Below are 26,771 nucleotides of genomic sequence, written 5' to 3' on the forward strand. Positions count from 1 at the left end.
ATCAAACAAATACAGAAAAAGTTCTTCAAAGTAGTGAAATATGTAAGGACTGACCCATCAAAATTGGCAATGTATTTTTTAAAGATTTTATTTATTTATTGGAGAGAGCATGAGAGAGAGAGCACGAGTGTGGGGTGGAAAGGGGCATCGTGAGAGGGAGAAGCAGGCAGCCCAATGTGGGGCTCCATTCCAGGATCCTGAGATCATGACCTGAGACGAAGGCAGATGCTTAACCGACTGAGCCACCCAGGTGCCCCAAAATGGGCAATTTCTTGAAAGACTGGAACTAAACATATGAAAGTTTTGAATACCAAAAATAAACTGATGAATCTGAAAGTTGCAACAGATGACAAATAGGTCACATACACAAGAACAGTCACAGGTGTAGAGCTGGACTTCTTTTTTTTTTTTTTTTTTTTAAAGATTTTATTTATTTATTTGACAGAGAGAGATCACAAGTAGGCAGAGAGGCAGGCAGAGAGAGAGAGAGAGGAGGAAGAAGGCTCCCTGCTGATCAGAGAGCCCGACGCGGGACTCGATCCCAGGACCCCGAGATCATGACCCGAGCCGAAGGCAGCGGCTTAACCCACTGAGCCACCCAGGCGCCCTAGAGCTGGACTTCTTGATGGTAACACTGCTTCCTCTCTACCTACCTTTGCCCACTTTCCTAAAATGCCCTGGAGGAAAGGCAAGTTCTTCCATCCACCCCCTAAGAGTGGCATTGTAAGAAGCAACAACCCTTCCTCTTCCTCTCTGCCATCTGCCCCGCAGCCACAAAGCAGCAACCATGTGCAAGTTCATTTCCATCCAGGCTGGTGTTCAGACTGGCAATACCTGCGGGGAGCTCTACTTCCTGGAATAGGGCATCCAGCCCAATGATCAGATGCCAACTGACAAGACCACTGGGGGAGGAGATGACTCCTTCAACACTTTTTCAGTGAGACAGGTGCTGGCACATGTGAGCCCAGGGCGGTGTTTGTAGACCTGGAATCCACAGTCATTGATGGAAGTTCATGCTGGCAACTTCTCCACCCTGAGCAGCTCATCACAGGGAAGGAAGATGTGCCAGTAACTCTGCTGGAGGGTCCCACACCATCAGCAAGCAGATCAATGACCTTGTCTTGGACTTAAGTTCAATAAAGAAAAAAATGGTTACAAATACAGCAAAGATTTTAAAATATCACTAAAAAGCCATGATTTTTAAAATCTTCAAAAAATTACTATAATAGATGAGTATGAACAACTTTATGCCACCAAACTTGAAAATTCAGAGAACAATTTTCTAGAAAACCTTAAGTATCCAAATTGACTCAGTAAGAACTATAAAATTAAATCCATCAACAATCATTAAAAAAAAAAATCAGAAATCAAATATCTACCCCTAGAGAGTTTGGGTCTGAAACTTATAATGGAAAAACTACTTTACAAAATAAGAGGGAAAAAAAAAATCTATGCTTCCCCAATTATTCACGAGACTTGCAAAATTTTTCTCTGGTACAGAAGACAGTGCTGCAAACATAGCACAGAGGCCACTTTCGGGCAAAGAGGCTGGAGCGGTGGGCTGTGCAAAGGGCCCACAGCGACGCGCCCATCAGGCGACCCACTTTAAAACAGCTGACCAGTGGGCTACTTACTACTGGGAAGTAACCAAAAAAAGCAAAATGCCACACCTCTGCCTACTTTCTCACCTTCCCCCTTAAAGAAACCAGCCCGACCCACTGCCTTGCTTTGGTCTGCTGTCCGGCCACCCCTGCCACCCCCGCGGTGGCCTCCAGGAACGTCTATGTCCTTTGTTCCTCCTGGGAAACTCCTTTCAGGGCAGGGCCACCGGCTCCCACCCCATCGCGGCTCCACAGATGCGGCCCCCTAGACAGGACAAGGAAAGAAGATCACAATTTTAATTCTCCGCCCTGAAAAAGGCCCAAGTAAAATGCTACCGTCACCCGCCTGTGTCGCAAAGTGACTGCACAGTATCTATGCAAACAGGGCTTGAAGAACATTTGCAAGAATCAGAAGCAGGAAAACTACGGCCACTATAATGTACCAGCTAACGAGCACTCTTGCACCCACTGTATTCTGAAGCAGATCGGGGGTGCTCTATTATTTGCAAACATTTCATCATTTATCTTTGTAGAAGTATCTTTTGGGTTCCTTTCTCTCTTTTTTCCCTTCTCTTCCTTCCTTCCGTCCCTCTTCCTTCCCCTCCCCTCCCCTCCTCTCCCCTCCCCTCCCGTAAGCTCTGTGCCCCACGTGGGGCTTGAACTCCACCTCCACAGAGCTGCATGCTGTAGACTGGGCCAGCCAGGCGCCCCAAAATTTCTGAGTAAAAACTAAAAAAACAAAAACAAAACAAAACAAAAAAACCATAAACAGGATATGGTCATGCCCACAAAATTAGGAGGAACTGCTTACTAAATACATAGGCAGTGTTCCAACTCTTCTTATATCAGAGATTTTCCAGCAATTCCTTTGACTCTGGTCCAAATGAGGTTCATGAATTTCAAGTCCCTCTGAATTTCGGGGCTGCCTCCCAGAGCCGAGACGCCGGCGCGGTGCTGCCGCCCGGGGACTGACGAAGGGATTCGCACAGGCCAGAGGAGCCCCCGCACAGAGGATCGGTCGCCGCAGGGCGCCCCCCGCGGCCCCCCGCCGCGCTCAGCCAGGTGACCCCCCCGGGTCCGCCCTACCCCCCAGTCCCCCGCTGCGGGAGCGGCTCCGCGGCTCGCCGCCCCGTCTGCCGGCCGCAGGGCCAGGCCTGGCTGCCCGCCGAGCTCGGGCGGGCGCCGAGCACCGGAGCGACCGCTCCCCACGCCCCTCTCACGCGGCCCGTCTCAACTCTGCGCGCTCCTGCGCGCCCACGTGTCCCCGGGGTGCCTGCCTCCCGCGTCGGGACCCCCCGGTCGCCGGGGAAAGGAGAGGGGAGTTCGCGCTGGACGGGCGGGGAGGGCGGGCGGGGCGTACGGAGGCCCCCAAGCCGGGGCAGGAAAGCAGCAGCCGAAATTCTCGCACTCAGCGGCCCCAAAACGTCCAGGGGCGGGGACTACATTTCCCAGGAGACCCTGCGCCACCCAGACCCGCCCCGCGGAGGGATTCTGGGCTCCTGTGGCGGCGGCGCTCCTCGGTGCCGAAGGAGCATGCGTGCGTGGAAGGGGCGGGGCGGGGGCGGGGCGGGGGCGGGGCGGGAGACGCGTGTGTGGGCCGGGCCGGGGCCGCGGCGCGGGCGTGAGGGGCCGCGGGCGTGAGGAGACGCGGGGTGGGCGGGCCGCGGGCGTGAGGAGACGCGGGGCTGGCGGGCCGCCGGTGAGGAGGCCCCGCGCGGAGAGCCGGCAGCCGCCCGGACGGACCCTGCGCGGCCCGGCGGCCGCGGGCGCCCCTGCTCGCGGAGGGCCCGGCTCGTCATCGATTTGCCGTTGCTGCTGCCATTGGGACGGACCGCCTCCCCCGGCGCGCCCGCTGCGTGCTCGCTGCAGGTACACGCGCGCCGCGCTGGGCGTGCGCCGGCTCGTCCTTCCCGCAGCCCGGGGCGGGGTTCTCGCCGCTGCGTGACTGACGGTTCCCGGTTGCGGGGTACGGCTCGGCGGGAACCGTGGCGGCCCCGAGGCCCCTGCGGGGATGGCGGTGCGGGTCGGCGGGAGCCGGAGGCGCTCGGGGACTCAGACGCGGTGTCCTCTCCTCCCGCCGGTCTTCCCGCAGCCGGGGCCCGCGGTCGCACGGGGCTGGCGGCTGCCGAGCGCGGGCGGGAGACGGGCCTGCTCGCCTCGTCGGGGGGCGAGACGTTGGAACGCGCGCGCCGCCGGCTCCTGCCCGCGCCGCCGGCTCCTGCGAGGCGTCCGCCCGCGCGCCGCCGGCGAAGGGCTGCGGGTCCCGTTCCTGGTCGGCTCCGAGAACCGCGGTCGCAGCCGTTCCGCTTCGTGCGAGGTTCTAGGAGTTGCCCCCGGGGTTCTCGGCGGTGCGTCCAGTGTTCGGGAGGAGGCCGGCTGCTGTGCGGCTTCGACGGAAGACCCCGCCCCGCCTCTCTGCTCCCGCCTCGGTGCTCGGTGGAGCGCGTGAAGTCGGACCGGCCGGACGTGGCTCGGTGCGCCCGGTCTTCCCGGAGGCGGCTCCAGGCCGGCGCGTCGTCGTCCCTCACGAGCCGCGGCGGGCGAGCAGGGCGCGGGGTCGCGGGGTCGCGGGGAGCGTTCAGGCCCCGCGCGAGTCCCGGGGGCGGAGACCCTCCAGCCCCCCCCCCCCCCCCCCCCCCCGCTGACGGAGCGCGGCGGCCGTCCCCGGCGCGGGGGGCGACGGCGCGTGGCGCGAACGGCCGCGGGCGCTGGCGAGCGTGTCGGGGCGCCGCTCCGGACCGTGCCTGGCGCGCTCCTCCTCCGCCTTTCCGGACCGCGCGGCTCCGCTCGGCCTTGGCTGCGCGCCCCCGCCTGCCCCTGAGAGTGGCCCCGGCGGCAATGCTCCCCGCAGCGCGCGGCTCCCGAGCGCTCGGCTGGCGCCCGACGCGGGCAGGGTTTGGATTCGGATGAGCCGCGTTCTCTGGCGGTGCGGTCTCGGGGCCGCGTCGCGCCGCGTTCCCGTAGGTCCGGAGCCGTCGGGAGGCGGGACGTGGATTCCTTAGCGGCGCCGCAGCCCCGGGGAGGCGATTCGGTGCGCGGCTCTGAGTTCTCACTGCACTGCCTGGGAAAGGGGCGCCCGGGGGCTCCGTGGGATGAGCCTCCGGCTTCGGCTCAGGTCGCGGTCTCGGGGTCCTGGGCTCGAGCCCCGCGTCGGGCCCTCTGCTCCGCGGGGAGCCGGCTCCCCTTCTCTGCCCGCCTTTCCGCCGCTGGTGTCCCTGTCGAAGGAACAGCTCCGGAGAAGGCGACGGGAAAGGCGACGAGGAAGTGAGCCGAGGGCTTCCGTGCGCCCAGCGGCGGCTGGAAGGACGCTCGCTGCCCGCGGTGACGGAGGAGCCGGTGCTGACTCGGACTGGGACGGCCCGAGTGTGCGGGGAACGCGAAGACCTGACCGGGAGACCGAAGACTGAGCAGGAGGAAGGGAACAGTTGTGTTGTTGATGGAACGCGGTCGTCAAGGAACTAGAAATGGATGTTTTTTCAAGACGACCCCCCCCCCCCCCCCGCGCACTGGGTTCTTTATCTGTTCGTTCTTAAAAATGTTACTTCTTGCTTTTCGTAATTTGGTGAGAAAATGCGTCTGTTCAAGAGAAGTACTTGTAGAAATAACGGGTTTCCTTCGTTGACGCGATGGAGCACTGAATATATGGAATGCGTGACAGACACTGAAGGCTTAGTAACATGCCTTAATAAAGCTTTTTGGCTTTAAGAAGTTATGTTTTAAGGAAAGGGAAATTTCATAATCCTGTCTCTTTTCCTGACACTACACTTTGACCTTTAGTGCTCCTTTTTGCTTGCCTCCTGTCCCATGGGCATGTCTCACGTCTTCCGGCCACGAACCAGCATCAGGACGGGCTGTGGCACGGCCTGTGTGTGTAACCCTGACACGGTACCAACACCCACGGCGTCACTACCTCTGGCTCGCTCATTCTTCCCTTTCCTCTTATTTTACTATGAAAACTTCCGAGTGTACAACGGAATTAAACCCTAACTGCTTGTAAACCTCCCTCCTAGACTCTACCATTAACATTTTACTTTACTTATTTTAACATATATCTTTTATCAGTCCATTTTCTTGTGTACCAAGTAAATTGCATACATCATTATATTCCCCTAAATACTTAAAACTGTATGTGTTATTAGCTAGAATTCAGTATTTATTTAGCTTTTTCTTTTGATGTAAAATTAACATAAAATAATGCACAAAATGAAAGTATACATTGGCTGAGTTTTTGCAGTTGCATGGTCCTTTTTTATCTTCTAGTCTTCATGCCTTTTGTATCTTCAGGTATGTCTTTGCCATCTCTCCTGGCCCCAGAGTCCTAACTCTGTGGCTGCTGGGTTCTTTTGCTAATCATTCCTTGCCCTTTGCACACACTAAAGACTAATGAACTTACTCAAAATCTAGAGAGATTCTGATCTCTTTTATTAAGAGCCATATACTCCAGGGGAGCTAGGGTGGCTAGTCAGTTGAGCATCCAGCTCTTGATTTCAGCTCTTGTCTCCTGATCCCAAGTCATGCTCTTAGGGTCCTAAGTCAGGCTCCACACTCAGAGAGGAGTCTGCTTGACAGGTTCTCTCCCTCTCCTTCTTCCCCTCTTCCTGCTCCCTCATTCTCTCTAAAATAAATCAGTCTTTAAAAAACCACATATATTTATTTCATACACTTGAATGAAATGCTGTCTCTGACAAGGTCTTGCCTGTCACTGGGCACTGGAACTCAAGTACTGGGTCTTCAAATGGAGACTGGAGGGCAGACACCTTGGGAAACAGACACGTTACCTTTGTGGGTGCTTGTAATGTACTGGACAAATGCCAGTGGAACAGATCGAAGTTGGAAGCACTATGCTGGTCTCTTTTTGGGATTTAGCACGAGATTATCCCAATTCTCAAGTGGTTCCTTATAAGGGAGGTGGACAATAAGTAGGGTGTTGAAGTGCTAAAAGCATGTCCAAAGTGTTCATGATTACTGGCCAGGGAACAGTCATTCTTTCTGGGACGACAGGAAGGCTTGTCAGAAAAGGTGGCGTTTAAATGATGCCTAGAGAGCATGGGGCGAGTGCAGCAGAAATTAAGGTTGAGATGTTGTCAAGGCTGTGAAAGTAGTGAAGCCTGTATACTCAGTGACTTGGTCAGAGCTATGCTGCACAACCTCTTATGCCCTGGATAGTCTCTTTCATAGCCTTCTGGTTCATACTAGAAGCTTCTTGCAGCCCATCTCTGTCCTGATGATAGGCAGAATAATCACTCTCCAAAGAACCAGAACCTGTGGATATATTACAATATTATATGGCAAAAGGGACCTTGCAGATGTGATTCAACTAAGGACCTTAAGATGGGGGAGATTACCCTGGATTGTTCAGGTGGACCCAGTATAATGACAGGGGTCCATCAGAGTTGGAACAAGGAGGCCGAAGGTGAACATCAGGGGGAGACGTGACTCCCAGATGACGTGATGCACAGAGAGAGGAGGTTTTGCTAGCTTCCTGCCTTACAAACCTCCAAGTGATGCCTCCATCTGAGCTTCTGACTCCATCCCTTGCCCCCCTCTCTCCTCTGGCTCCAGCCCGCTTGTCTTTGACTTCCTTCCTCTCAGCCTACTCTCCAGTCCCCAGCACCTCTTCCCGCTGCGCCCTTTCTCTTTTTTCACCTCCAAACTTTTCTTTCCTCTTGTGGGATTTGTCCGCTGTTGCCACTGCTGTATGGAGACCAGTCTCCCCTAATCACTAGTGAACCGTTATCTGAGCAGTCCTGCACATTATGTTCTTTAACTTACCAAACTCTTTTAAGTCTCCCCTCCTTGAAATTCTCTCTCCTTCTGGCTTTCAATACTCCTCTCTTCGGGATCTTCTCATTCTCTAGTGGGTCTTTGCCTCATTCGTGGTCTTTTCTTTCTCTTCTCTTTGCTTCCTAAATCTTGATTTTCCCCATAATCTGATCCTGTTCTTACAGCTCGTTGTACTCTTCCCATTATCTTTGGTTGACTTTATATACTGCCAGGTATATAAAGTATTGTCATCTGATAATACTGTTAGCTAGCATTATCAAATCTTACTGTTTCTTACTGGGCTTTATAGGAATTGTGTCATAGGGTTGTTGAGAGGAATGTATGATCTCACTTAGACTCTTGTCCATCTGCCTACTTCACCTTTATCTCTTAGTGGAAGAACACAGTCACTCTCAAATCTATGACTTAAGACCCCCCTCCCCCCCTAATAAATCTTGTTGGAGACTAGCTGAGTAGTTTGGATAGATAAAGATAGAACAGAAATGTGAAAGGCAGATGATAGAGCTGGATAACCCTCACATGTACATATGTCTCCTAAATACCATTTCTCTGGCCCAGTTTCTGAGTTTAAAACCCAACCCCATGAGGGTGTGAGGACATCTTTCATGCCCTTGATCACCAGGGTTGGTTTAACTGATATGGCTAGCTAGGTGGGTGTCCCTTTCCTCCTCCACTGCTCTGTGTCCATCCCTCCCAAAGCTGCAGGTTCACAAAGAGGACAACCTTCCCCAATAGAGGAGGCCCATTCTTTGGTGAAGGGTATACAGGAAGCTGCACTCCATGCCAGAACTTCCAGATAAGCTCTCAAGGTCCATTTGTAGGAGAACATAGGGTAGTCAGGTTTCCAAGACCCCAGACACATACAGATGAGGCACTGCATATGGCAGTTTGCCTTTCTTTAAAACAAAACAAAAAAACCCAGCCCAGTTCCATCATTCCTCTAGTGCCCACTCCTCCTGATACATTGGTGATTAATCACTTAATCACTTAATCACTGGGTGATTAAGTCACCCAGGAAACCGGGAGTCATCTTTAACTCCTAACCCATCTTCACATACATAATCCATTTGATTTCCAGGATATACCAATCTTTTCAAAGTCTACCTGCTCTGCCTTTCTACCCCTAACAGCCCTAATTTGTGTTCCCATCCTCTGGATTATGGTATTAGCTTCCTTCCTTGTTCCTTTGCTGCTGTTGTATCTTCCATCACACAACCGCCCCAAATGCAGAGGAACCATTTTTAAGATGCAAATCTAGTATCATTTCTGGGTTTGTAACATGTAGGAGAAAGTCTCTGAAAATGGCATTTTTCTGAAAATGGCTTTTTTGTCCTTTTGTGACCTAGGTCTGATCATGTGCGTCTATGGGCTCCTTTCAGGCCGTTCGCCGCCTGGCACAGTATACACCAGCTGCCCTGAGCTCCCTGCCTTATATAAAAATCATTATCTTCATCTCTTCCTTTGTTTACACAGGTCCCCACCCTTCTTTGTCCATCTGATTAGGTCTAGGACCCAGCCTTGAAACCGCCAGGTGGTGCTGGGTGCATTTTCTATGCTCCATGACCCCTTGGGCATGCTGTTGCTCAGAGCAGTAATCATAGTGGACTAGGGTGTCCATTTTCAGTGTCTTCAGCTAGACCCAGCTGCTTGATGTCAAGAATAAATACTTTATTCATGTTTTTATCTCCTGGGCCTTGTAGAGAGCCAGGCGCATAGTAAGTGACCACTACTTATTTATTAAAATTACAGAAGAAGATCCAAATCTATAACATTAAGATAGTAGGCAACTTACCAGCTGTTTCCCTAAACACAAGTAAAACTCATCCCAGTGTTCCCACATGGTAGTGACAGTTGTTACTTAAGAGAAATCAGTTTTGGCCAATTGCACAGAAAGATTCTTTGTGGTTCTGGTGACTCATAAAAAATCTGATTATTCCAGGGTGCCTGGGTGGTTCAGTCAGTTAAGCATCCAGTTAAGCATTTCAGTTTAGGTCATGATCTCAGGGTCTTGGGATTGAGCTCCATGTCGGGCTCTGCATGGAGTCTGCTGGACATCATCTCCCTCTTTTTTTTTTTTTTTTAAAGATTTATTTATTTATTTATTTGACAGAGAGAGATCACAAGTAGGCAGAGAGGCAGGCAGAGAGAGAGAGAGAGAGAGAGGAGGAAGCAGGCTCCCCGCTGAGCAGAGAGCCCGATGCGGGACTCGATCCCAGGACCCTGAGATCATGACCCGAGCCGAAGGCAGCGGCTTAACCCACTGAGCCGCCCAGGCGCCCCCATCATCTCCCTCTTCCTCTCCCTTGGCTCATCTCCTGCTCGTGCACGTGTGCATGCTTTCTCTCCAAAATAAATAAAATCTTTAAAAAAAGCATCGGGGTGCCTGGGTGGTTCAATTGCTAGGCGTCTGCGTACAGCTCGGGTTGTGGTCCCAGGGGCCTAGGATTGAGTCCCAGGTCAGGCTCCCTGCTCAGCAGAAAGCTTGCTTCTCCCTCTCCCACTCCTCGTGCTTGTATTTCCTCTCTTTCCATCTTTCTCTGTCAAATAAATAAATAAAATCTTAAATAAAAACAATCTGATTATCACTAAGAAGTGATATAATTTAATTGATTAGTTCAAATAGATTTGAATAGTTGCATAGATTAAATAATGGCTTAGATCAGTGATTCTCAAACATGGCTGCACAGTTGCGTCACCCAGGGAACTGTTGAAAAGAAACAAAGCCTGGCTACTCCCCATACACTTAAGTCAGCATCTCTCAGGGGAAGATGCATGGGACCCAGGTCTCATAATTTATTAATATACCTGGCATTTCCAGTGTTCAGTTAGGGCTGAAAACCACTTGTTTAGGTAAAGGTTTGAGTAAGTTTTCAAAAGTGGAGGTTAAGGGAAATTAAGATGACATGATACTAATTGCAGGCTTGTTGTAGTTTATGTAATACTGAATGGGAATTAATGGAATGGACCTTAGATACTTACATAAAGTAGAAGCTGTACTGTAGTTGTTTTTTAAATAAGATCCGATTGAAAATTTACTGGTGGCCAGAATTTCCTGCTTTGTTAGACAACCTGATCTATTTCCAGGTATCATATTATTATAATATTGACTTGTAATAGATTTTTTTGTGACTACACTCATTACTCCTCTAACCCTGCCCTCGGGAGCAATGCAAAATAAATACCCTTGTTCCACAGGACCTGTAGACACATGAAAACCATTCTCTTGGTCCATAAAGTAATTTCTTATGTAGTTTAACATCCCTCGTTATTTCAGCCTTTATTCATGTGACACTGAAAAGTAAGTTCTGGGAAAGGTTAAGAAACCTCCTAGTAAGTATTGGAGCAGGAACTGGAATCTGGGGAGGCTGGCTACAGAATCCATGCTGTTAGCCACGGTTGGAAATATGCACTTGACGGTGAGGGGCAAGCTTGGGATAGAAGACAGTGTTCACCTCACTGTAGCTGAAACATAGTTCTGTTGTGTGCCTGGCAGTGGGATAGACAGTGGGAATAAAACAAGTAGGTATACTGTGTGTCCTGAAAGTACCCGAGGTGGGGGGGACTTGGAAAGTCGAGACCGAGAGATGCAGCAAGGGGAAACCTACATTAAAGTTTATCATCATTGTGTAAATCGTAGAGAAGACTGAGAACCAAGATATACAGAGGGAAGCTAGGTGAGGATGGAAACCAAGTAAATAAAGAGCTTCGAGAACGACCAAAGGGCCAACAGTGTCCTCTGTATTAGAGGTCATTGGTGAGAACCGTTTTAGTGGTGTGGCAGGGCAGAAGCCATACTGCTTTTATTCATGTAAATTTGCATAGAACTGAGGTGGAAATCCATAAGATCTCCAGAAGACAAAGGGGAAAACAATAGAAAAGAAAACAGATTCAAAAGAACTGTAAATACAAGCATGAGAAATACTCAAGCTTGGTACTCAAAAGGTGGAAATTAAAAATACAATTTAAATTTAAAACAACTTAAAAATGCAATGTTTGTGGACTTCTGTTTCTGGCCAACATGGAATAACAGGGACAACGGCAACAACAACATACAGACAGACAGACAGAAAAAATGCATGAAACAATTGTTCTAAGACCCTGGACATCAGATGACAAAGGACAGTCATCCCTGGGAGATGGAACATCAACGAGGTAAGCCTTCTGGTTGCTCCGGTTTACTGCCTTGAGAGGGTTTCCCGCTTACAGCAGAGGAAGGTGAAACTGAAGTGGAGCCCGGCAGACTTCCGAGTCAAGGATGGATCTGAGAATCTGATCTGGGGAGAGCAAAGCACCTGGAGTTCGTAGGACAGACCACCAGAGAGGAGAGGTCTGCAGAGGATCTCCCACGAGTACTCAAGAGCACAGAGCAGCTTATATGTGTGAGGAAACTCCACAAGGCCAGGGAAAGAATCCTCCACAGTGCTGGAAGGAATAGTCCTGATATTTGCATGGGGAATACCGCCTATTACCACTAGCCAGACTGGAAAACTCTTGTAATTCCTGGAACATTGGGAGTGGAACTATTTATGTAAAGCATTGAAAGGAAAATTGACTCTACTTAGAATTCTAAATTCAGCAAAAATATATTTCAACAACAAAGTCAAGACAGAATGGGTGAAAATATTTGGAAGTTACATATCTGATAAGGGTTTGATGTATATAAGATACATAAATACACGTATGTGCTCACATGTAGAATATGTAAAGAATTACAACTCAATAACAAAAGCACAAACTATCCAATTTAAAAATGGGCAAAGGACTGGAACAGACATTTCTCCAAGGAGGATATGCAAATGCCACTAAGTATATGAAAATAATGTAAATCAAAACTACCATGAAATACCACTTCACCCCAACTAGGATGGCTATAATGATTTGAAAAATGGAATAACAAGTTTTGGCAAGCATGTGGGGAAATTGGATCTCAGCATCACAACTCACACTGCCACTGCCACTGCCACTGTGGAAAACAGTTGTGGGTCCTCAAGAAGTTAAACAATTACCATATGACCCAGCACTTCCCACTTCTATTCCTTCTAGGTATAGCCTGGAAGGAATTGAAAGCAGGGACTCAAGCTGGTACTTGTATGCCAGTGTTCAGAGCAGCATGTGCACAAGAGCCAGTAGATGAAAACAACCCAGGGGTCCATCAGCAGATGAAGGGACAGACAGGATGTGGTCTCTCCATACAATGGAATATTATTTGGCCATTAGAAGGAATGAAGTTTGATTCATGCTACAGCATGGATGTACCTTGAAGACATGATGTGGAGTCACATAAGCTAGACACAAAAGGACAAACATTGTATGATACCATTTATATGCATTTTCTAGAATTGGCAAATTCAGAAAGACAAAGTAGATCATAGTTTATTGGCGTCTGAGAGGATCCAGGAGTGAGGAGTTTGGTTAATGTTTCAGAGTTTCCATTGGGGTGATGAGAAAGTTCTGGAATTATTAGTGATGGTTGTACACTATTGTGAATGTAATTAATACCACTGAATTGTACGCTTAACAATAAGATAGCAGGGCGCCTGGGTGGCTCAGTGGGTTAAGCCGCTGCCTTCGGCTCAGGTCATGATCTCAGGGTCCTGGGATCGAGTCCCACATCGGGCTCTCTGCTCGGCAGGGAGCCTGTTTCCTCCTCCTCTCTCTCTCTGCCTGCCTTTCTACCTACTTGTGATCTCTCTCTGTCAAATAAATAAATAAAATCTTTAAAAAAAAAAAAAACAATAAGATAGCAAAGTTAATTTTTACCACAATTTTTTTTTTAAAGATTTTATTTATTTGTCAGAGAGAGCGAGCGAGAGCGAGCACAGGCAGACAGAGTGGAAGGCGGCAGAGTCAGAGGGAGAAGCAGGCTCCCTGCGGAGCAAGGAGCCCGATGTGGGACTCGATCCCAGGACGCTGGGATCATGACCTGAGCCGAAGGCAGCTGCTTAACCAACTGAGCCACCCAGGCGTCCCGATTTTTACCACAATTTTAAAGTTAATATAATTGCCAAAAACCATTGGATTGTATACTCTGAGTGGATGAATTGTATGGTATGTGAATTATATCTTAGTAAAGCCTTTTGGAAAAAAAAAAAAGAGAAAATGAAGACATTGTCAGACTTAAAAAGCTGAAAGAATTCATTATCAGCAGACCCACATTGCAGGAAATGTTAAGAGATGGCCTTCAGGGAGAAAGGAAATGAAACCAAGTGGAAATCTGGATCTACAGGAAAGAATGAAAAGCAGTGGCAATGGTAACTACGTAGGTAAATATATTTTTCTTTATTGTTTAATAATAATACCTATTGCTGGGTAACAAACGATCTCAAACTTGGTAGCTTCAAACAGCACTCACTCACTAGCTCACAGTTCTGTAGGTGGAAGTCTGAGCCTCTCTGGCTGGGTTTTCTGCTCATATATGCAACATCTGCTTTTAAGGTGTTGGCTGCCCTAGGTTCTCAATTGGAGGCTCTGATTGTTGCTTGTGGCTGTGGGGCCATGACAGGACCGGCTGTCAGCTGGGTGTTGCTCTTCGCTCCCAGAGACCGCCCCCATTCCTTGCCCTGTGACACCATCCACCTGCAGGCCATGTTTCTTGTGCTTCCAATCTCTGACTTCCATTCTCTGGTCAGCTGGAGAAAACACTTGTTTTCTTATCTGTAAAGTAAGGGTATTAGATTGAGGCAGGTTTTGTGTCTTGGTTTGTTTTTTTCAAAAGAGAGGATTTGTAGCAGCAGAACCATTGAATTGCAAATGAGATTTTGCATGGAACTCTAGAGACTGAGGGGGAAATGGCCATCTGTATAGTTCTTCATACTCCTGGGAATTACAGACCTTGTAGATGCATTTTTGGACTATCTCTGATGTTCCTCGGTGTGTGGTGGGTATTGCACTATACCCAGCCTGGTGGGAGGGAGTCTAGGTTGGTGATTTATAAAACCTCCCTGTCACAGCTGCCTTCCCTCATGATTCTTTCTTTTCTCCAGCTTCCTCTTCTCAGGATCTCCCGTTAGTCAAAAAAGCATCATCAAGAACAAGAAGGGGATGGAGGCCGAGTCAGTACCTGCCGGGTCCCACGTGAGTTGCGCTGTCTTCTTTGTTTTCCAACTAAGAATTCCTTTTTACTTCAGTTCTGGAGTTCCTTTGCCTGGGAACTTCAGAAATTATATCTTGGGCACTCTCCTCTGGGAGACTAGCACTGTTTCGTTTGCTTTATTTGTAGATTTAGTTTTATTCATAAAATACATACTATTCATATACCTTTTATATAAAAAGAAGTGCAGGTTTAATAGTGATGTGGGCAGGAGTCAAGCAGGGTAATATTGAGCACTCTGAGAAAATGCTTTGATCCGCACTAGGGAATGAAGTCCAGAGCATACTTCCTCCCACAGAAATGATGCGGAAACTGGGAATGTTCTGCCTTGAGGGTCTCTCTGGTCCCCGGTTGTCCTAGCTGTAGAGCTGGCTATGTGAGGCCTCCATGGGGAGCTCAGGCACAAGTTAGAGACTTATTCAGGGGTAGTTGCCGTCCAGCCATGAGGAGCTTGGAGGAGGGTGGAACCTCTGGGATGTCCAGGCCGGGAGACAGGGTCCCGTGTGGGCCCAGCTTCTGCTGGAGCAGCCTGCATGTATTACCTCTGCTATATTGAAAAATCCCACCAGAAAGTGTTTGGTTTTTCTTTTAGCAGTGCTACCTGTTTTTAAGGACTTAAGAAAACTAGCCCATTATATTTACCCAGATAATTTACTGTTTTTGTTGCTCATCCTTCAGTCCTGAGATTTAAAGGACTCTTTAAATTCTCTTTGGTAACATTTCCTTTTTGCTTGAATAACTGCTTTTAGTATTTCTTTTAGAGAAGGTATACTGGTAACAAATTCTTTTACTTCATTTGAGAGTGAATTTTGCATCCATTCCTGAAATATGTTTTCACTGGATATAGAAATGGCTTGACAGTTCTTTTTTTTCAGTATTAAAAAAATTATTATTCCGCTGTTGTCTGACCTTCCTAGTCTTTGAAGAAAAATCCTCATTCAAGTAGGTGTTTCTGTGTGTAATCAGCATCTCTGTTTGATGTAGTCAAGAAGGCTTTGCTTCTTTTATCTATTGTTTCTTTGTCAAATTACTTTGTTACTATTAAAATATAATCTACATTTAAAAAAATGCCATTCATCATTTAGGAAAAATGTCTTGGATAATTATTTTAGATCAGAAAACATGGTGAAGTTGATCTCTCTTTTTTTTTTTAAGATTTATTTATTTTAGAGCATGTGTGTATGAGGGGCGGGGCAGGGGGAGAGGGAGAAGGAGGGAAGCAGATGCCCTGCTGAGTGTGGAGCCTGACACGGGGCTCAGTCTCATGACCCTGAGATCATGCCTGAGCCAAAACCAAGAGTCGGAAGATTAATCTACTGAGCCACCTGGGTGCCCTGACATTAGTCTTTTAAGCATTAAGTTGTACTTGGACTGAAGACTTTTTTACTGCCTTAAATTAGGTTCTTTATTTTGCAGAATATAAATGTAGAATAACTTTGGTGTCTGATACTCCTTGCTATAACTGTTCATAACAAACTTGATTTAAATAAAACTTCTTTTGGAGTGCCTGGGTGGCGCCACTCAATCATTTGGGTGTCCAACTCTTGGTTTTGGCTCAGGTTGTGATCTTGGGGTCCTGGGATCGAGCCCCACATTGGGCTCTGTGCTTAGTAGGGAGTCTTCTTATGGATTCTCTTTCTCTCTCTCCCTCTGCCTCTCCCCACTAAAATAAATAGACAAAAAAAAAATGTTCTTGTGACAGTTTCTAAACCTAGAGCATAACTTGGAACTGGTTTTTGGACAGTAGGTGTCTAGTAGCCATTCCTTTTAGGACTTGACCAGAATCCAAATAAGTACTACTCACTTTTGAAATAAATTCTGGTCCATCCTCTTCTCCTATACCAATGCTGCCTGCCTAATCTCTCTTTCTGTCAGTACTCAAGAAGGGGAGGGCCGAGCTCTACTTCTGGCTTATTATAGATTTGTTCCACATTGTAGACACTGGTGACCTTCAGGGATATACTTGTGAACTTCACCAGGGAGGAGTGGAAGCTGCTGGACTCTGCTCAGCAGATCATGTATAAAGATGTGATGCTGGAGAACTATAAGAACCTGGTTTCCTTGGGTAAGACTAACTTCTGTTCTCAGAGATACCCCCTGCAACGATTTTGGTTCTTCATTGATCAAAAGGTATGGAGACATATATCAGAGTGTGAGCTTGGTGTTAGGGGGCCTAATTTCTTTTGAGCATAGAAGGGGGTTTTGTACTCAATTCTGCTTTTGTGGAAAAAAGGTGTTTTTGTTTTGATTTGTTGAATTTTTAAAAATGTACATTTTGTTGCCTCTTTAGCCTCCCCTTGTCCACTCTTCAGAGTCCCCTCAGGACTAAGAAGGGGTTAGGGGTTGGGGCTGAATCTGGGCTGCTCTTTGTGTCCAGCCCAGAGTTCCCCAACCCCTGTCCAGTTCTTTATCTTTTGCTGTGCGCAGGGCATCAGCTTCCTAAACCACACGTGATCCTCCAGTTGGAGAAAGGGGAAGAGCCGTGGCTGGTGGAGAGAGGGATTCACCAGGAGACCCAGGCAGGTGAGCACCAGTCAAGAGACATTCCAGGCAGTGTCCCAGATGAGCTGTTAGGGGCGGGAATCCCTGGCCATAGTGGTCACTAGCTGTGTGCATTTTTGTAGAGAACACTGAGTTTATTTACCTTCCGTTTCCCCCGACCAGTCTTTCTGCAGTCATGTCACAGGCCATTTGCATTTGGAGACAAAGATGTGTTCCTCATGAAAATTACCTGTTGATGAGCTTGGTTTCCGCTCTGTTGGTCTTGCTTTCCTGATTCTCACACCCCCATCTCGTTGGTCATACAGTCTTTTCTTTCCTCCTTGCCGGCCTCTTCCCTTTCCTGTGGCCCCTTCCCCGTGGCTTTCTGTTGCTCCCCCCTGTGAGCCAGGCAGCCGGGCTCGGTCACCGGCCACTCCTGCTGCTGCTGCTTCTTTACTTTTTTTTTTTTTTTGCAGAGCATTACACACTCAAGATTTCTTTTTTAAAAGATTTTATTTATTTACTTGACAGAAAGACAGTGAGAGAGAGAACATAAGCAGGGGGAGTGGGAGAGGGAGAAGCAGGCTTCCCACTGAGCAGGGAGCCGGATGCAGGGCTCAGTCCCAGGACCCTGGGATCATGATGTGAGCTGCAGTCAGATGCTCTATGGACCGAGCCCCCAGGTGCAGCTTCAACCTTCTGTTTCTTAACCTCTAGGAAGCAGATTTTCAATGGATAGGGAAGCTGCAGAAAGGATGTTCTGAATCCACATAATTTGCATTTTAGAGATACTAAGATGGAAACAAAGTAGGAATAACTTAAGAAAACATGAAATAAAGAGCTAGAATACAGTAAGAAAAAGGCGTCTTGGGAGCAGCAGTTCTGGAGAGAGGAGTTCAGCCAGCAGGAACTCGCAAGCCTTCTGCAAACTCAGAAGAGCAGCTGGTCGGGGTGCCCGTGTTTAAGTGTCTGCCTTTGGCTCAGGTCATCTGGCATCTTCCTCCCCAGCCATCTCGGGTGCTGCTGGGTCATACTGCAGGTAGCCTTCTTGGTGTGTGGGGAGGCATGTGACTCCATGTGACTCTAGTGTGGCCTAGTCACGCTGGGAGGACCTGTGTTGCCTCTGTCTGATTCCCCGTGTCCGCATGCACACGTGTCTGGTGCTTCCCTGCATCTTGAGCTTTGAGTATGATGTGAATAAAGTCTGTCAGTCCTAGTTGTCCTCTGTGAAACCTCTTATGGCTCCTCGTCAGGTGCAGGTCCCTTCCTTTTCCGAGCTTCCACTTGAAGTGTATTTTTAAATATCATAAACTATTTTTTACTGTTTTACATTTGGTCTTATAGGTGACTGCCTCAAAGGCAAGTCCTTCAATACACCGTTAAGAATGTGATCAGCCAGCTGCTTTGGGGCCTTGGGAGGAAAGATTGTTCTGTTTTCTTCCATTTCTCCATTATTTCTTTCCTTTTTTCCATTCCTGTGTTCATTCATCTAGGAAGCTTTCCTAGACTCTCTTGACAACTATCTAAAACTAACTAGATCAGCAGTTTAGATTTATATTGAGACTTTGTTGTCAAAAGAAATACTGAAGCTCCATGTTGTCAAACACATGGCTATAGGAGCCTCAGGATCAAAGTGTAAAGGATAATGAGTGGCGGCTCTAAGAATGCAAATGCAGGGCCAGCTGGCTGGCTCAGTTGGAGGAATGTGTGACTCTTAATCTTGGGGGTGTAGGTTCAAGCCCCACATTGGGTGTAGAGGTTACTTAAATAAAATAAAATCTCTAAAAAAAATTGCAGATGATGAGTTGAATGGATATTGTATGTTTTAAGTATTACTCACTTGAGTGTTGCACTACATAATACGTGGATCAGGATTTTGATGAAGGAAAGCAGCGTGTTCAGATGTTTACACGTGCCACTCAGGGTTGTTTTCCTTTGGTACCCGGCCCTCACTCTTCCTCACACGTGTTCATTTTAAAATTTTCCAGTTTGCATTTGTGGTTTGCAGAACTTTCCATGGGATTTTGATGCCTTGAGTGGAGGGGAAGAGAGGGAAAGGATGGTGTTTCCTGTCAGAAATCATGATGGCAGCACGCACGCACGCACGCACACACGCACACACGCACAGACACACGCACGCACGCACACACGCACGCACACACGCACAGACACGCACGCACGCACGCACGGGCACACACGCACGCACGCACACACGCACAGACGCACGCACACGCACGCACACAGACACGCACGCACACGCACACACGCACGCACAGACACGCACACACGCACAGACACACACACACACGCACAGACACGCACAGACACATGCACGCACAGACACACACGCACAGACACGCACGCACAGACGCACGCACGCACAGACACGCACAGGCACGCACGCACACACGCGCACGCTCGCACAGACGCACGCACGCACACACGCACACGCACGCACGCAGACACACACGCACAGACACGCACACACACGCACAGACACACGCACAGACACACACACACACACACACGCCTGCACGCACGCACAGACACGCACCAGGCTGGTGTTCAGCCTTAAGAAGGAAGGAGATTCTGCATCTGCTACAGCACGGATGAGCATTGAGGATCTGTTAGTGAAATCAGCCAGACGCAAGAGGACAAGTACACGAGGTTACTTAAAGTCTTCAAAATCATTTTTTTGTTTGTTTGCTTGTTTGTTTATTTATTTATTTGACAGAGATCACAAGTAGGCAGAGAGGCAGGCAGAGGGAGGAGGAAGCAGGCTCCCCGCCGAGCAGAGACCCCCCCTATGTGGGGCTTGACTCTAGGACCCTGAGATCATGACCTGAGCCAAAGGCAGAGGCTTAACCCACTGAGCCACATGGGTGCCCCTAAAGTTGTCAGAATCATGAAGACAGAGTGTAATGGTGCTTAGCAGGTACTGGTGGGAGTGGAGAACAGGGCCTTACTTTTTAAGAGGTACCAAGTTTCAGTTCTACAGATGAGAAGAGATGCGGGGACAGCTGCACTACCATGTGAATGTGTGGAGTACCCGAAGTATGCCCTGAAAAATGGTTAGGATGGGAAATTTTATGTTATGCCTGTTTTATCACAATTTAAAATAGAAAAAAGGGGCACCTGGGTGACTTAGTTGGTTGAATGTCCAACTCTTGATTTTTGGCTCAAATTACGATCTCAGGATTGTGGGATTGACCCCTGTGCCCAGCTCTGTGCTCAGCAGGGAGTCTTCTTAGGATTCTCTCTCTGTCTCTCCGTCTGTCCCCCGCAAATATCTTTCAAAAACATTTAAGATTAGAACAGAAAAAGAGATTAGGCTGGGGAAGAAGCTAGTGACTCAGTAATAAAAGAAGATTGGGAATGATGGGGTTCCCACAAAGAAGGCAGGAGTCAGGAGACTGGCACGGGGATCATTGTCAGGTGAGTTACTCTCCTGGTGCTGCTGAGATTAAGTTCCACAAACTGGGTGATATAAGTGTGCCCTCTTAAAGCTCCAGAGGTCACAAGTGTGAGATCAAGGTGTCAGTAGGGCCATACGCCCTCTGCAGCGCCTAGGAGAGGATCCTTCTTGGTCTCTTGTGGCTCTGGGAGTCCTAGGTGCTCTGTGGCTTATGAGCACATCATTCCAGTCAGCGCCCCCCTGCACATGGCTGTCTTCCCGGTGCGTCTTTGTGTTTCCTCTCCTCTTTTAAGGACACTATTCATATTGGATAGGGGGGCTCAATCTGCACCAGTACTGCTTCATTTAACTGATTACATCTGCAATTATCCTGTTTCCCAATAAGGTTGCTTTCTGAGATCTTGAAGGTTAGGACTTCAATGTGTCTTATTTGGGGCACAAAATTCAACCCATACTCCAGGTAAGAATAGAATATCACCTTACTTGTGTAGGGAGTGGTGGTACTTTGTACATAGTGTTTTTCAGAAGTGCCTGGCTGGCTCAGTTGATAGAGCATACAGCTCTTGATGTCAAGGTTGTGAATTCAAGTCCCATGTCAGGCATATTGATCATTTAAAAAACATGGCTCCCCGCCCCCCATCCCAGGTTAAGAACCTAACATTTTTGGCTCCTTGGTGGCTCAGTTAGTTAAGCATCTGCCTTCAGCTCAGGTTGTGATCCCAAGGTCCTGGAATGAGTCCTGCATCAGGCTCCCTTACTCTGTGGGGAGCCTGCTTCTCCCTCTCCCTCTGCCTGTTGCCCCTGCCCACTTTTGTGCATGCATGCTCTTTAATAAAAATATTAAGAACCTAACATTTTACCTAAAAGGCATTGAGAGACAAACAAGCTTTTAACTAGGAGAAATAATGTGCAATAATACACACAGATATAAGCAAAAGGGTAGAAAAGTCCAGGAGAATATGAGTTAGGGGTTAGGTTGTGATACAGTATCCTGTGGTATGAGTCCCTATCAGTTGTTAAGTCCTTTTTCTTTTTAAAGATTTTATTTATTTATTTGGGCTAGAGAAAGAGAGAATGCAAGTAGGCGAGAGGGCAGAGGGAGAAACAGGCGACTCAGTACGGGGCTCGGGCCTAGGACCCTGAGATTATGACCAAAGCTGAAGGCAGATGCTTAACTGGCTAAGCCACCCACGGGTCCCAGTTGTTAAGTCTTGATGTCTCACAACAAAGGAATCGAAATACAAGACCAGGAGAATATTAATAATGATTACTGTAGTATTGCTTTGACCATGCATGTGTGAGTCTGCGACGAACTCATATCTTATAATACTTCATAATAATCTTACATCACATATACTGTGTCTCTTGGATTACAGATAAGCAAAGTGATATTTGAAAAGTTTAACAACTTGTCTAAATTCACCACTAGTAGCATTAAAGCTTTAAACTTTAAATTAAAGCTTTAGAACCTGTATATCCATTTGCTTTTCCAACCTGTTGCACAGCCTTTCTGGGGCTCCTGTGCCGGTTATCTGGGCATTATTCTGTAGTCCTTCAGCAGTGTCCAGAACAGGGAGTGTTGGACTCATGGCTTAGGAATGTGGGATGGGCTGTAGCTGGGAAGAACGCCTGCCAGGAGAAGGACCTGACAAAAGGTAGGTCATGAGTAGATCAGATCATGGGAGTGTAGGCCTTTCTGTGGATGTCCCCGTTGCCCCGCAGCACTGAATGTCTGATCTCATGTGTCCTACCCAGTACTGGGTCTTTGTGCCTCGTTGCTGCTCTTCCACAGCCCAGTGCCTTCCCTGTTTGCTGCTCTTCTCTGCCCTTTCCCACTGTCCGTGAAGGCAGCTCGAGACTTGTTTCCACATCCCACCATGCAGACCTCAGTGTTGTTTTACTGACTCAGAGGTTTCTCTCTCTCTCTCTCTCCTTTTTTCTTTTTCCAGATTTGGAGACTGCAGTTGAAATTAAATCAATTTCCAGTAAGAGCATTTCTAAAAATAAACAGTCCTGTGGCATTAAAATGGAAGGAATTGCAAAGAATGATCTTTGGTACTTGTCATTAGAAGAAGTCTGGAGATGTGAAGACCAGTTGGACAAGTATCAGGAAAACCAGGAGAGACATTTGAGGCAAGTGGCGTTCACCCAAAAGAAAGTACTTACTCAGGAGAGGGTCTGTGAAAATGGTAAATATGGGGGAAACTGTCTTCTTCCTACTCAGCTGGTACTGAGAGAATATTTCCACAAACATGACTCACATACTAAAAGTTTAAAACAGAATTTAGTTTTTAGCAGTCATCAGGAAAGCTATGCAGGTAGCAGTGAATGTGGTCCAACCTTCTGTCAAAACATTCACCTTATTCAGTTTGCAAGAACCCAGCCAGGAGATAAGTCCTACAAATGCCCTGATCCTGTGAACTCTCTTACCAGTGGTACATCCCTCGGTATATCAAAGGGTGTACATAGGGAGAAACCCTATGAATGTAAGGAGTGTGGAAAATTCTTCAGCTGGCGCTCTAACCTTACCAGGCACCGGCTTATTCATACTGGAGAAAAACCCTATGAGTGTAAAGAATGTGGAAAATCTTTCAGCCGGAGTTCTCACCTCATTGGGCATCAGAAGACGCACACTGGTGAAGAGCCCTATGAATGTAAGGAGTGTGGGAAGTCCTTCAGCTGGTTTTCTCACCTTGTCACGCATCAGAGAACTCACACAGGAGACAAACTCTACACATGTAGCCAGTGTGGGAAATCTTTCGTTCACAGTTCCAGGCTTATTAGGCACCAGAGAACTCATACTGGAGAGAAACCTTATGAATGTCCTGAGTGTGGGAAGTCTTTCAGACAGAGCACGCATCTCATTCTGCATCAGAGAACTCACGTGAGAGTGAGGCCCTATGAATGTGATGAGTGTGGGAAGTCTTACAGCCAGAGATCTCACCTTGTGGTACACCACAGAACTCACACGGGACTGAAGCCCTTCGAGTGTAAAGACTGTGGAAAATGCTTCAGTAGAAGCTCTCACCTGTTCTCCCATCAGAGAACCCACACTGGAGAGAAACCATATGAATGCCACGATTGCGGGAAATCTTTCAGCCAGAGTTCTGCCCTCATTGTGCATCAGAGAATTCATACTGGAGAAAAGCCATATGAATGTTGCCAGTGTGGAAAAGCCTTCATCCGGAAGAACGACCTTATTAAGCATCAGAGGATTCATGTTGGGGAAGAGACCTATAAGTGTAATCAGTGTGGTATTATCTTCAGCCAGAACTCTCCACTGATTGTACATCAGATAGCCCACACTGGAGAGCAGTTCTCAACATGTAACCAGTGTGGGACAGCGCTCGTCAGTAGCCCTAACCTGGTTTGATACCAGACCAGTCACATTAGAGGAAATGCTTATTAGTATAGTGAATGTGGAGAGTTCTTTACAAAGAGCAATAACTTTATTTTGCATTGGAAACTCTGGAAAAGAGCTGTGTAGACATAATCTGTGTAGAAATGCTGTCAGTCTTGTTATCCTTTTGTGCACTTGAGAGCTGGTCCTAGAAGGGGAAATAACCCACAGATTTCATTTTAGTACACAAATACATCAGCCTTTCTTTCCACAAATTCCTACAAAAGCAGTTGTCCTTGGAGCATTCTTGACCAAGCCTTAAAATGCTAAAATCTGAGAGGGAACCATTAATTAGGTGAGTTGTTGAGAGATTAACCAACTTTGTTACCTTCTTCAAAAAGGTAAATCAATGAGTGTTGCTACTGCAATGAATAAAAAAATTGATACACAAAAGTGGAAAAATAGTATTCCAGCCCCCCCCCCCTTTCTTACTTAATTGTCCTCTTCTGGGACGTTTAGTAGTGTTTACTCTGTTTTATGTGTCTGATTTAAACCACATTTTGGTTAGCAGCAGGGAAAATGTTTATAATGTAAAGCAGAAAAAGAAAACATTTATTAGTAATGGTACTTACTTTAAATATATTTGCATGTGGGCAAGAATTGGAAAAGTATTCATGGATAAATGACCAGAAATGATTTGTTAGGTAATGGGATTGAGTGAGTTTTATAGTTTATTCCATGTCCCTCTGATAATTATTTGAAGATATTTTTGAATAGTAAGAAAAGGATATCCAGCTTCTCTATTCTATCATCAGGGATGCTCAAGAATCATCTGTTAGCAGCCTTTCCCATTCTGTGTTATTTTGGGACATAGTTAGAGTTTGTCTCTAACTATTTGTCTCTTTGAGACAGGGTGCTAAATGCTTCTGGGAATTTAGAAACAGTGATTCTGTGGGCATTGGGATCTAGAGGAAGATTAGGTATTTGAGCACACCAGGAAAGGTCCCCGTCTGAGTGGGAGCAGGTACTTGGGCCATACTTAGAGCAGCTGTGGTCACGAAATAAACAGCTCTGCCCAAGCCCCTCCTTCCAAGGTGGTCCTTCATCTTTATAAAGGGAACATAGTGGTTAAATAGCATAAGCTTGAGGTAGACTACCCAAGTTGAAATTTCACCTCTGTCCTTATCTTGCTGAGTGAGCTTGGGCATGCTGCCTAATGTCTCTGTGCCTAACTTACAGAATCTGCTTCTGTAAATTAGGGATATTACTTACCTGGTAGGATGTGGTGGGTATTAAGTGGGTAAACACATAAGCAGCTTTATGATTTATACATAAGTGCTTTATGATTGCTAGCTATGGTGCTTGTGTTGTCGTGGCCCAACCGTGGTGTGTGCCATTGAACTTTAACCTGCCTGAGTGTAAGAGCTCGTAGTGCTGGCTTCCCTCCCAGCCACGTTTCCCTCTTATCTCCGTCAGCCCTTAGCCTGAGGAAAGCCCTGCCTGTAGTGGGTGTGTAGACTCATTTCTGAGGAGCAGTAAACAACTTGTAGTATTGTATGCAAAGTCATCTTGTTTGTAGAGAGGTTTTCTTTTCTAGGGAGAGGAGCCTAATCTTCAGATTCTGTGGTAAGTTCATGCTAAAAGTCCCTGCTAAAAAGATTTAGCAAGAGAACTTGTTTAAATTCTTTCTGTAAATGGATCTCCTGTGTGTAGGGACTAGACGTTATCTTCCATTTGCATATAACAGGATATATGTTAGGTGCTTAATGATTGAGGGTTGAAAGCTAAATATTTTTGAGAGCAAGAGGACAAAGATCTTGATGCCTGCCTCACAGGAAAGCTCTAGAAATGATTGCTAATGTCATGAGACTTGGGATCCACAGGGAACGTAAGACCATCTAACTCGTACTCTTCATCATACAGTTGAGAAACGGTGAGTTGGCGCAGGTCTTACATTTTGAGTAGTCAGGCCCAGAACTAGACTCTGTTCCCTCAGTTACTACTGCTGTCCTTGGTGCATTTATACCAGTGGCACGTATAATATGCTCCTGTCAGGAGTTTTCATGATAAGCAGCGGTTCTTCATGGGAGTGGAAGAGTAGCCCCTTAGCTTGGTTTCTGTTAACCTGTGGCTCAATTTTCCTCAACTGTGTAATGGAGGTACTTCTAGTACCTACCTCAGAGGATTGTTGTGTGGATTAAGTGAGATAATGTGTATAAAGTATTTAAAACAGTGCCTGGCACACAAGTACTGTATGTGTTAGCTACTGCTACTATTACTAACAGTAACACACTAAGGAGTGTAGGAAGAGAGAAATGTCTGTGGATGATCACTGAAATATTACTTATAATAGTCCAGAAATTTGCAGTATAAAATGTATAGTAGCAAAATGGTTATTTATAGCATATCCATTGTCATGGAATATTATGCAGACATCAAAATCATGGAGACAAAGTTAACAGAAATGTTGATGCTATCATGTGTTTTGAAGAAAGCATGATAAATAAGTGTTAATATGGAGTAAACTCAGATGTAAAAATAAATGAATTGTAAATAAATGAATCTTGCTCAAAACTCTTAAGGAAATTTGTCAAAAGATTAACCTACTTTCTTTTCTCTTTTTCCTTCTTTCTTCCTTTCTTTCTTTTTTGTACTTTTCTACTTCTTCCAAAGTCTCCTCAACAAATACATATCACTTCTAGGATCAGGAAAACAGTCTCTTCAGTAAGGAAATATTTTCTCTTCCAAAGTTTTCATATACAGATAAACTACTAGAACCTTAATAAGGGAATTCGACAGCAGATGACTCCGAGGTTGCTGGTGGTCTTGATGAAGTTCCAGAACCTAAGTCAGATTCGGTGGGGTGAGGTTCGGAGCTGACGACTAAAGAAAGAATTCTTAAGACATCTTTGGTGCAAAATGGTGGTTTATTAAAGCACGGGGACAGGACCCGTGGGCAGGAAGAGCTGCTGCTGCCCAGGGCCTGTGAGGAGTGGCTGGTTATATACACAGGAGTTGGGTAGGTGAGGACAAAGGGGTGTTCAGAAGGGCTATTGGGGT

General features: G+C 47.0%; 1 protein-coding gene and 1 long non-coding RNA gene across 5 annotated transcripts; one reads left to right on the forward strand and one right to left on the reverse strand.

Moving 5' to 3' along the window:
* Positions 1–586: 586 nt before the first annotated feature.
* LOC131811627 (uncharacterized) lies at positions 587–3,123 on the reverse strand. Its single transcript, XR_009346020.1, has 3 exons — positions 2,413–3,123; positions 1,689–1,866; positions 587–1,126 (listed from the first exon to the last, which is right to left on the reverse strand). It is a non-coding gene; the product is annotated as an uncharacterized LOC131811627 (long non-coding RNA).
* A 216-nt stretch (positions 3,124–3,339) lies between these two features.
* On the forward strand, positions 3,340–26,285 carry ZNF10 (zinc finger protein 10). 4 transcript variants are annotated; one of them, XM_059140397.1, is made up of 5 exons: positions 3,340–3,470; positions 14,369–14,459; positions 16,414–16,540; positions 16,903–16,998; positions 22,321–26,285. In XM_059140397.1, the coding sequence occupies exons 2-5, from the start codon at positions 14,427–14,429 to the stop codon at positions 23,742–23,744; spliced, it is 1,680 nt and encodes a 559-aa protein (XP_058996380.1). In that variant the 5' UTR covers positions 3,340–3,470; positions 14,369–14,426; the 3' UTR covers positions 23,745–26,285. The 4 variants fall into 4 exon arrangements, with proteins under 4 accessions (XP_058996380.1, XP_058996381.1, XP_058996383.1 ...); XM_059140398.1 differs by lacking the exon at positions 3,340–3,470 and adding an exon at positions 13,364–13,648; XM_059140399.1 differs by lacking the exon at positions 3,340–3,470 and having other exon boundaries at positions 14,437–14,459; positions 16,414–16,605.
* The last annotated feature ends 486 nt before the right edge of the window (positions 26,286–26,771 follow it).

Source organism: Mustela lutreola, chromosome 11 (genome assembly GCF_030435805.1).
Source record: "Mustela lutreola isolate mMusLut2 chromosome 11, mMusLut2.pri, whole genome shotgun sequence".
In the NCBI taxonomy this organism is placed as follows: domain Eukaryota; kingdom Metazoa; phylum Chordata; class Mammalia; order Carnivora; family Mustelidae; genus Mustela; species Mustela lutreola.